Genomic DNA, 11,304 nt, shown 5'->3' on the forward strand with positions numbered 1-11,304 from the left:
GGAACTCCACTGGTGACCAACCATGCAGAATATGACCCTTCTACAACCACTCTTTGCCTTCTGTGGACAAGCCAGTTCTGGATCCACAAAGCAATGTCCCCTTGGATTCCATGCCTCCTTACTTTCTCAATAAACCTTGCATGGGGTACCTTATCAAATGCCTTGCTGAAATCTATATACACTACATCTACTGCTCTTCCTTCATCAATGTGTTTAGTCACTTCCTCAAAAAAATTCAATCGGGTTCTTAAGGCACGACCTGCTTTTGACAAAGCCATGCTGACTATTCCTCATCATATTATGCCTCTCCAAATGTTCATAAATCCTGCCTCTCAGGATCTTCTCCATCAACTTACCACCCACTGAAGTAAGACTCACTCCTCTATAATTTCCTGTGTTATCTCTACTCCCTTTCTTGAATAAGGGAACAACATCCGCAAACCTCCAATCCTCCGGAACTTCTCCCGTCCCCATTGATGATGCAAAGATCATCACCAGAGGCTCAGCAATCTCCTCCCTCACTTCCCACAGTAGCCTGGGGTACATCTCGTTCGGTCACGATGACTTATCCAACTTGATGCTTTCCAAAAGCTCCAGCACATCCTCTTCACTAATATCTACATGCTCAAGCTTTTCAGTCTACTGTAAGTCATCTCTACAATCACTAAGATCCTTTTCCGTAGTGAATACTGAGGCAAAATATTCATTAAGTACATCTGCTATCTCCTCTAGTTCCATACACACTTTTCCACTGTCACACTTGATGGGCCCTATTCTCTCACATCTTATCCTCTTGCTCTTCACATACTTGTAGAATGCCTTGGGGTTTTCCTTAATCCTGCCCACCAAGGCCTTGTCATGGCCGATTCTGGCTCTCCTAATTTCATTCTTAAGCTTCTTCCTGCTAGCCTTATAATCTTCTAGATCTCTATCATTACCTAGTTTTTTGAACCTTCGTAAGCTCTTCTTTTCTTCTTGACTACATTTACAACAGCCTTTGTACACCACGGTTCCTGTACCCTACCATCCTTTCCCTGTCTGATTTGAATGTACCTATACAGAACGCCACACAAATATCCCCTGGACATATGCTATATTTCTTCCATACCTTTCCTTGAGAACATCTGTTCCCAATTTATGCTTCCAAGTTCTTGCCTGATAGCTTCAGTTTTCTCCTTCTCCGATTAAATGCTTTCCTAACTTGTCTGTTCCTATCCCTCTCCAATGCTATGGTAAAGGAGATAGAATTGTGATCACTATCTCCAAAATGCTCTCCCATTGAGAGATCTGACACCTGACCAGGTTCATTTCCCAAAACCAGATCAAGTACAGCCTCTCCTCTTGTGGGCTTATCTACATATTGTGTCAAGAAACCTTCCTGAACACACCTAAAAACTCCATCCCATCTAAACCCCTTGCTCTAGGGAGATGCCAATCCATATTTGGGAAAATAATATCTCCCACACAACAACCCTGTTATTATTACACCTTTCCAGGATCTGTCTCCCTATCTGCTCCTCAATGTCCCTGTTACTATTGGGTGGTCTATAAAAAACACCCAGTAGAGTTATTGACTCCTTCCTATTCCTAACTTCCACTCACAGAGACTCCGTAGACAATCCCTCCATGACTTTCTCCTTTTCTGCAGCCGTGACACTATCTCTGATCAACAGTGCCACACCCCCACCTCCTTTGTCTACCTCCCTGTCCTTTCTGAAACATCTAAAGCCTGGCACTTGAAGTAACCATTCTTGCCCCTGAAACATAGAAAACAGTCCCTTTGGCCCAGAAAGTTGTGCAGAACATGTCCATACCTTAGAAATTACTGGGGTTACACATAGCCTTCTATTTTTCTAAGCTCCATGTACCTATCCAAAAGTCTCTTAAAAGGCCCTATCATATCCTCCTCCACCACTGTTGCCAGCAACATACTCACCACTCTCTGCGTAAAAAAACTTACCCCTGACATCTCCTCTGTACCTACTCCCAAGCACCTTAAACCGATGCCCTCTTGTGGCAGCCATTTCAGCCCTGGGAAAAAGCCTCTGACTATCCACAAGATCAATGCCTCTCATCATCTTATACAGCTCTATAAGGTCCCCTCTCATATTCCGTCACTCCAAGGAGAAAAGGCCGAGTTCGCTCAACCTATTTTTAATAAGGCATGCTCCCCAATCCAGGCACCATCCTTGTAAATCTCCTCTGAACCCTTTCTGTGGTTTCCACATCCTTCCTGTAGTGAGGCGACCAGAACTGAACACAGTACTCCAAGTGGGGTCTGATGAGCCATCCAAGTTTCTGTAATGGCCACAACATCATAGCTCCAAGTACTGATCCACTCTCTAAGCTCATCCGCTTTGTTCATAATACTCATAATAGACACATCTCAAACCATTGGTCTGAATGCATCCCTTCTCTATCACCTGCCCATCCTTCCTCTTGCACTGTCTCCAAGCTTTCTCTATTTGTGAGCCAACCACCTCTTCCTCCGTCTCTTCAATTCGGTTCCCACCCCCCAGCAATCCTAGTTTAAACTCGCCCTAATAGCCTTAGCAAACCTCCCCACCAGGATATTGGTCCCCCTGGGATTCAAGTGCAACCTGTCCATTTTGTACAAGTAACACCTGCCCCAATAGAGGTCCCAATGATCCAGAAATCTGAATCCCTGCCCCCTGCTCCAAACCCTCAGCCGCGCATTTATCCTCCACTTCACTCTATTCCTATACTCACTGTCACGTGGCACAGGCAGTAATCCCGAGATTACTACCTTTGCAGTCCTGCTTCTCAACTTCCTTCCTAACTCCCTGTAGTCTGTTTTCAGGACCTCCTCCCTTTTCCTACCTATGTCATTGATACCAATATGTACCATGACCTCTGGCTGTTCTCCTTCCCACTTCAGGATATCCTGGACGTGATCAGAAACATCCCAGACCCTGGCACCTGGGAGGCAAACTACCATCTGAGTTTCTTTCCTGCGTCCACAGAATTGCCTGTCTGACCCTCTAACTATAGTTCCCTATCACTACTGCCTTCCTCTTCCTTTCCCTACCCTTCTGAGCCACCGGGCCAGACTCTGTACCAGAGATGCGACCAGGTAGGCTGTTCTTCCCAACAGTACTCAAACAAGAGTACTTATTGTTAACTGGGACAGCCACAGGTGTACTCTCTACCATCTGCCTGTTGCCTTTCCTCTCCTGACTATTACGCACTTTCACGAGGCCCTGCTGTGGCTCCTATCTATCACCTCCTGAATTTCCCTGACCAGACGAAGGTCATCGAGCTGCATCTCCAGTTCCCTAACGCGGTCCCTAAGGGGCTGCAGCTCGACACATCTGGCCCAGACCTCCCACATCCGACCCCAAGCACAGAACACTGGCCTCACACACATTCTTCCTGTCTGTATTCTACTCAAGTAACCTTCCTAACAGTGACACGGGGTTTCTGATTACCCACGGTTCCATGGAGCCTCACTGTCGATTGATAAAGCCCTGACATCATTGTTCCTTATTTAATTGACCGTTTTCATTATCGTTACCCCTGAAACTCTCCCTTTGCCCCGATCCCGGCGGGCCGAGATAGTAGTGGTTGGCGTCACGCTGTTACACTACCAGTGACCGGGGTTCAATTCCCGCCGCGGTCTGTGCATTCTCCCGGTGGCCGCATGGATTTCCTCCAGGTGATCCTGTTTCCTCCAAAGTTAGTAGGAGAATTATCATGTGAGTGTAATTGGGCCTTGTGGGCTGTCAGCGTGTCACAGCTCTAAATGAAATAAATATGGCAGACTCACAGTGGTGACTTTTGATTCGAGTAAGTAAGAGACGAGTGGCGTTGGACTTTACCAGGAACAAAGGACGAAGGCAAAGAATGGGGCGGAGACTGAGAGCTGGAGCGAACGCCAGTCCTTGAGACCGTAAGCGATCCCGGGCAGGAGGAGCTGGCCGTACGTGTAAGTGAAGTTAAGGGTCATCAAAGCGGGAGTTCGAACTCTGGTCGGAATCCATTCGACCACTAGGTGGAAAGCAGAGAGAGACGATGTGTTAATCAAAGTGGCTTCTTTCCCCTCCTCCACCCTCTCTATCATCCCTCTAGGTCCCCTCCCCCCAACTGTCAACATCCGCCCTCCTCAACCCCCTCCCATTTACCTCTCACCCCACTCTCCTTTCCTATCTCATTCCACCAACTTCAGCCCTTCGTTATCCCCAACCTTTCAGTCCAGTTCAAAGGCCTCTGCCTGAAACATTAACTGTCCATCTCTCCCCATAGATTCCGTCTGTCCGGTGCTTTGTGTGTTCATTCTGAATTGGCTACTTATCGCCAGGACCAGTCTGCGGGGAGATTATATGAGGTTGTCTGGGTAAGAACAGGCATATTCTAAGAATCGTTCATTTGTTAGTGTCATATGATGTGAGTGATCACGGTCTTTCCGTGACCATGAATGTTCTTGGCAAATTTTTCCGCAGAAGTTGTTTTTTTGTCTCCTGGGTAGTGTCTTCACAAGATGGGTGACTGCAGCCATTACCAATACTCTTCCTGACGTCAGTGGTCACATAACCAGGACTTGTTCCACCGCCTGATCCCATGGCTTCACGTGACCCTGATCGGGGGGTAAAGTAGGTGCCACACCTTGCCCAAGGGTGACCTACAGGCTGGTGGAAGGAACACCTCCTTTGGTAGAGATGTATCTCCACCCCTCCACCTTAATTTCAAGAATATCAGGGGCAAAAGTGCTGGTTGAGATTGTTATGGCTGCTGCCCACCTACAATGAGGGAGTTATGGGAAGGCAAGGGTTAACATAATATCCAGACAAGGATAGAGTGCAGAGAGCCCGGGAAAGAAAGGTCTTGCAGAGCATCGCTTCCCTGTGCACAGCAGGGGACTGGAGACATTTCACAGGAGATGAGATCAGGGTGTGAAACACACACACCAAGGAAAGGACAATTGCCTTACAAACTTCAGGTTACCATCAGTCGTCAATTTGTAGTTTCTATTGACTTTAACAGCTCTATTGTGAATGGCAATTGATCTTGCAAGGAAGGAACCTGACGATACACAGTTTACCAAACGGTCTGTATCCGTGACTGTGAGTCAATTCTGCATAACAATGGCATTTTCTGTTCTGACACGACACTTTGGTGACAGGGACTGGGGCTGTTCTCCTTGTGCATGGGTAAAGAAAGTCTGATGGAGGAACGAGAGAGTTTACAGAGTCTAGATGTTGGTCTCTGGGGATTTGCGACTGCTTGCACGGTGGGGGTGTTGTTTTTTTTTGCTGGGGCAAGGAGTGGGAGGGGAGGGTTAATGTTTTTCCTGCCTCTGTGTGCGGGAGGGAGGGGGAGCTTTGAGGTTCTGGCGTTCCCTCTCATTCATTCTTTGGGATTTTTCTCTGTTTGGTGGGTGTCTGTGAAGAGTAAGAATTTCAGGTTGTATACTGTATACATGCGCTGATATTAAATTGAACCATTGAATCAGGCCATTTGGCCCATCGAGTCTGTTCCCCATTCAGTGAAGGCTGATTTTTCACTCCAACCGATTTTTCTGACTTCTCGCCGTAACCTTTAACCCCTGCCTAATGAAAAACCTATCAAACACTGATTTAAATAACCCAACAACTTGGCACGCACATCTGGCTGTGATAAGGAATTCCACAGATTCTCCACCCTCTCCTAAAGAAATTCCTCCTTATCCCTGTTTTAAAGGGACATCCCTCTGTTCTGAGGCAGTTCCCTCTGGTCCGAGACTCTCACACTATTGGGAACATCCTCTTCATGTCCACTCTATCTCGGCCTTTCAATATCCGATCGGATTCAGTGAGATCCCCCCATTCTTCTAACCTCAAGTGATTACAGGCCCAAAGGCACCAAACACCCCTCATACATTAACCCTTTTATTCCTGGGATCATTCTCCTGTACATCATCTGGAACCTCTCCAATGTCAGCACATCTTATTTTAGTTAAGGTCCCAAAATTCTTGCAACACTCCAAGTGCGGTCTGACCAATGCCTTATAAATTCTCAGGATTTTAACCTTCCTTTTATATTCTAGCCCTCTGGAAGTGAACACTAATGTTGTATTTTCAATGAATTCCACAGATTCACCACCCTCTGGCTGAAGAAATCCCTGCTCATCTCTGTCTTAAGGGAATATCCTTCTATTCCGAGGCGACTGTTTACTCACAGAGAGATACGCTGTTGATGACGATGCCTGACAAGCCGACCCCCGACAGAAATCTCCAGAAGCAGAAGAGCGGGAAGGAGGAGGAGAATGCTCCACACGTCCCTGACATGGCGACCAGGAAGTGGGACCATAGCAGCAGGGTCCGACGGCCAAACCTGACGGGCGAGAAGCATTGGGTAAATACTGGAGACCAGGAGCCCACGCTGACATGACAGGAGAGCGTCGGTAAGTGGCTCTCTGGTCCTGGTGATGCGGTTAATGTCTGAACGGCTGTGTGATGTTCGACTGATATTATCCAGGAGTCTGAACTGTTCCAGAACTGTCATAGAAAACAGAACATTACAGCACAGTACAGACCCATCGGCCCATCCTGTTGTACTGACCCTCAACCCAGTCCAAGATCAATCTAACCCTTCCCTCCCACATAGCCCTCCAGATTTTCTATCATCCATGTCCCTGTCAAAGAGTTTCTGAAACTTCCTGAATGTATCTCCCTGTACCCCCAACCCAGGCCGTGTATTCCACACACCCTCCATTTGGTGTAAAAAAAATCTTACCTCAGACATTCACCGTCCTTGCCTATCATCACCGTCATTTTGTGCCGTGCCGTGTGAAGTGGGCCTTCGTGTCCTTTGCCCATCATTGTTCTTGGCAAATTTTTCTGCAGGAGTGGTTTGCCACTGTCTTCTTCTTGGCGGTGTCTTCACAAGACGGGTGACCTCAGCCGTTACCAATACTCTTCAGAGAGTCAGTAGCCGCATAACCAGGACTTGTGAGGCATCAGCTGCTCGTACGACCATCCACCACTGTTTCCAGGGCTTCAAGTGACCCTGATCGATGCTGGGGAGGGGTGGGTGTTGCTAAGCAGTCGCTACACTTTGCCTAAATTTATACTTCCTATATCTCACTATACTTTTCAAAATCACCCTAAAAGTGTGACCTCTGGTATTAGCCATTTCCCCCACGTCCATAGTTTCCTCAAAGTTGCCGCACGAGTTGATAGGGTGGTTGAGAAGGCGTTTGGTGTGGTGGCCTTCTCCAGTCAAGGGATTGAGTTCAAGCACCGTGAGGTAATGTTGCAGCTCGGTAAAACCCTGGTCAGGCCACACTGTATAGTGTTCAGTTCTGATCGCCATTATGGGAAGGATGAGGAGGCTTGCGAGAGGGTGCAGAGGAGATTCACCAGGATGGATTAGAGAGGGTGCAGAGGAGATTCACCAGGATGGATTAGAGAGGGTGCAGAGGAGATTCACCAGGATGGATTAGAGAGGGTGCAGAGGAGATTCACCAGGATGGATTAGAGAGGGTGCAGAGGAGATTCACCAGGATGGATTAGAGAGGGTGCAGAGGAGATTCACCAGGATGGATTAGAGAGGGTGCAGAGGAGATTCACCAGGACGCTGCCTGGATTAGAGAGGGTGCAGAGGAGATTCACCAGGATGCTGTCTGGATTAGAGAGGATGCAGAGGAGATTCACCAGCATGCTGCCTGGATTAGAGAGGATGCAGAGGAGATTCATCAGGATGCTGCCTGGATTAGAGAGGGTACAGAGGAGATTTACCAGGATGCTGTCTGGATTAGAGAGGGTGCAGAGGAGATTCACCAGGATGCTGCCTGGATTAGAGAGGGTGCAGAGGAGATTCACCAGGATGCTGCCTGGATTAGAGAGGGTGCAGAGGAGATTTACCAGGATGTTGCCTGGATTAGAGAGGGTGCAGAGGAGATTCACCAGGATGCTGCCTGGATTAGAGAGGGTGCAGAGGAGATTTACCAGGATGCTGTCTGGATTAGAGAGGGTACAGAGGAGATTTATCAGGATGCTGTCTGGATTAGAGAGGGTGCAGAGGAGATTCACCAGGATGCTGCCTGGATTAAAGAGGGTGCAGAGGAGATTCACCAGGACGCTGCCTGGATTAGAGAGGGTGCAGAGGAGATTCACCAGGACGCTGCCTGGATTAGAGAGGGTGCAGAGGAGATTCACCAGGACGCTGCCTGGATTAGAGAGGGTGCAGAGGGAGATTCACCGGGACACTGCCTGGATAAGAGAGGGTGCAGAGGAGATTCACCAGGATGGATTAGAGAGCAGGTCTTGTGAGGAGAGGCTGAGCGAGCTAGAGCTTTTCATCACTCCTGATGAAGGGTTTCGGCCCGAAACGTCGTCACTACCTCCTCCCATAGATGCTGTCTGGCCTGCTGAGTTCTGCCAGCATTTTGTGTTTTTTATTCATTTCCAGCATCTGCAGATTCACTCGTGTTGAGGATGAGAGGTGACTTGATAGAGGTCTACAGGATGGTAAGAGGCACAGATCTAGTGATAGACAAAAGCTTTTTCCCAGGGTGGAAATGGCTAATATGAGAGGGCATGATTTTAAGGTGATTGGAGGCAAGTATAGGGGGGACATCAGAGGTATCACCTCTTTATCACAGAGAGTGGTGGGTCTGTGGATCGCCCTGCCTGGGCTGGTGGTAGAGGCAGATACATTAGGAACATTTTAAGAGACTTAGGTAGGTATGTGGGGTCCACATCCAGAGATCCCTCGAAGTTGATAGGGTGGTTAAGAAGATGCAGTGAATTTCGGCCTTCAGCAGTTCTGAATATACAGATCAAGAGACTCGAGGTAATGTTTAAGCTCGATAAAACTCTGGTTAGACCACACAGCAGCTTAAACACTCTCATTCAGCAGTTGCTTCCCCTCCCCCCAGATGCTGTTTGCCCCACTGAGTTTATCCAAAGATTAAACCGTCTCCACGTTGCCCTTTGAGTGATTTGGATGTGTGACTGTCGTTGTGCTGTGGGGTTTTATCGTGGATTCTATTGTGCTTCTTGTGTTCTGTGGCTCCCAGCAAGAAGACAAATCTCACCGTTGTACGTGGCATCCATATTTTGATCATAAATAGACTTGGAACTTTGAACTTACTTGTCGGACAGTCTGCCCAGGACACAGGCTCCGATCAGCAGTCCGGCCATGTAGATCGACTGCGCCATCCGCTTCAGAGACTTCCGATCACACACGAGGTCCCACTGCCGAAACAAGGGCACAACCGATCGTCACTGAGGACACGGACCCTGCGCTGCCCAATTACACCCGCGTGACAATTACCCTACTAACCCACACGTCTTTGCATTGTGGCAGGAAACCCACGCGGTCACGGGGAGAACGGACAAACTCCTCACAGACCGTGGCGGGAATTGAACCCGGGTCTCTGGCGCTGTAAAGCGTTGTGTCACCGCGCATTCTGTTCACTCCGTCCAGCCACCCCCTTCAGTACACCATCCCCCAGAGGTGAGGGGGGCATTTCCAGACGTACCTCTGTCACGATCGTCGACGTGAACTGGGAGCGGTCGTACACCCACCCATCGGTGCACGCCTGTGTGTCAGGTTGGCTCCCGTTACCCTGTGTCTCGTTGGTCCCCAGGAGATGCCACTGCGGGGAGGTGTACATGCGGCACTTGTCCGGCCTCCCTTCCTCGTCCAGGGGCAGAAACACCCGGAGAAACTCCTCCCTCAGCGGCTCCTCCGTCACATTGAGGTACCGCGAGCCCTTGGCTTCCAGCCGCACCTGGCACCGGTGGTCGGGAACAGCAGCCACGAAGTTCTGGAGCAGATTGTGGCAGGACATGAGCAAGGGTGGTAATGACAGCAGGAGGATGTGGATGGCTTGGAACTTCCCGAGGTCTCCAACCATCTCCAAGAGGTCCCCAAAAGCCATGGTCTGCGTAGCAGAAGGGCTGACCAGATGTACTGAGGCAGACTCTGCTGGCAATCGATGCCTAAACCCGCACTCAGTCTTTTGTATGTGATGTCCGGTAATGTGTAACATACTGATAACAAGATTTAATTATTAATTCTGAACTATTAAACTAAGTTTAATCACCACACTCACTGTGAAATCAAGATCTAGGGAGCACAGGGTAAAGGAATTGTAATCACTGGAGACTCTGCGGATGCTGGAAATCCAGAGCAGCACACACAGAACGCCGGAGGAACTCAGCAGGCCAGGCAGCATCTATGGAAATGAATAAAGACTCAACTTTTCAGACAGAGATCCTTCATCAGGACTGGGAATATCTCTAAACCTTTCCAATCCATGTCCCTGTCTAGATCCCTCTAAACCTTTCCTATCCGTGTACCTGTCTAGATCCCTCTAAACCTTTCTTATCCATGTGCGTATCGAAGTGTCTTTTAAATGTTGTGAATGTTCCTGCCTCAATCACTTCCTCTGGCAGCTCGTTCCATATACCGACCCCGCTCTGGGTGAAGAATTTGCCCCTCAGGTTGCCACTAAATCTTCACCATCAGAAAGGCTGCAAAGAAATCATTGACGCTGGAGAGGTGGTGACGCTGTGACGGGGACAAAGAAACGGTCAATGAATTGAATAAGGATTTTGCAGCAGTCTTCTCTCTGGAAGATACTAACAGTTCGCCATATATTTGAGCGTGTCAGGGGGTAGAAACGAGTGCACTTGCTATTCCCAAGGAGAAGGCGTGTGAGAAGCTCAGGGGTTGTAAGTAGATAGGTCACTATTTTCCAGGGTTCTGAAAGAGGTGGCTGAAGAGATTGTGGAGGCATTAGTCGTGATCTTTGAAGATCACCCTGACCTTCAGTGACTCCATCTATCCACACTCATATGCCTCCCCAGTGACCCACCCAACGCATTCTCCCTTGTGCTGCGGTCGTGACACAGTTGGTGTGGTGGCTAGAGAGCTGTCCTCAAAGCCCTAGAGACCCGGGGGGTTGAGTGTGTGTGTGTGTGTGTGTGTGTGTGTGTGTGTGTGTGTGTGTGTGTGTGTGTGTGTGTGTGTGTGTGTGTGTGTGTGTGTGTGTGTGTGTGTGTGTGTGTGTGTGTGTGTGTGTGTGTGTGTTTGTTTTTGGAAGAAAGGGTGTGCTGACATTGGAGTGGATCCAGAGGAGTTGCCTGAGAATGACAGGGTTAATGCATGAGAACCACTCGATGGCGCTGGGCCTGTGCTCACTGGAGTTTAGAAGAATGAGGGGAAGGGATCTCACTGAAGATTGAAAGGCCTCGATAGTGTAGACGAGAAGAGGATGTTTCCTATAGTGGGGGACTTTAGGACCAGAGGGCACAGCCAGCCTCAGGATAGAGGGATGTCATTTGGAACAGCGAT

At 48.7% G+C, this 11,304-nt stretch overlaps 1 protein-coding gene across 2 annotated transcripts in view; it reads right to left on the reverse strand.

Annotated features, from left to right (window-relative positions):
• The window catches only part of LOC140717708 (solute carrier family 22 member 6-A-like), a 33,696-nt gene extending 23,715 nt beyond the window's left edge, over nt 1-9,981 (reverse strand). The window contains exons 1-4 of one of the 2 annotated variants that reach the window (XM_073031382.1): nt 9,485-9,981; nt 9,094-9,197; nt 6,176-6,330; nt 3,840-4,008 (exon numbers count right to left, since the gene is read on the reverse strand). In XM_073031382.1, the coding sequence (XP_072887483.1) occupies nt 3,840-4,008; nt 6,176-6,330; nt 9,094-9,197; nt 9,485-9,886 (830 nt within the window). In that variant the 5' untranslated portion in view covers nt 9,887-9,981. The remainder of the gene's footprint in view (nt 1-3,839; nt 4,009-6,175; nt 6,331-9,093; nt 9,198-9,484) is intronic. The other variant, XM_073031381.1, reaches the window with a different exon arrangement.
• Between the last annotated feature and the right edge of the window lie 1,323 nt (nt 9,982-11,304).

Source organism: Hemitrygon akajei, chromosome 28, assembly GCF_048418815.1.
Source record: "Hemitrygon akajei chromosome 28, sHemAka1.3, whole genome shotgun sequence".
In the NCBI taxonomy this organism is placed as follows: domain Eukaryota; kingdom Metazoa; phylum Chordata; class Chondrichthyes; order Myliobatiformes; family Dasyatidae; genus Hemitrygon; species Hemitrygon akajei.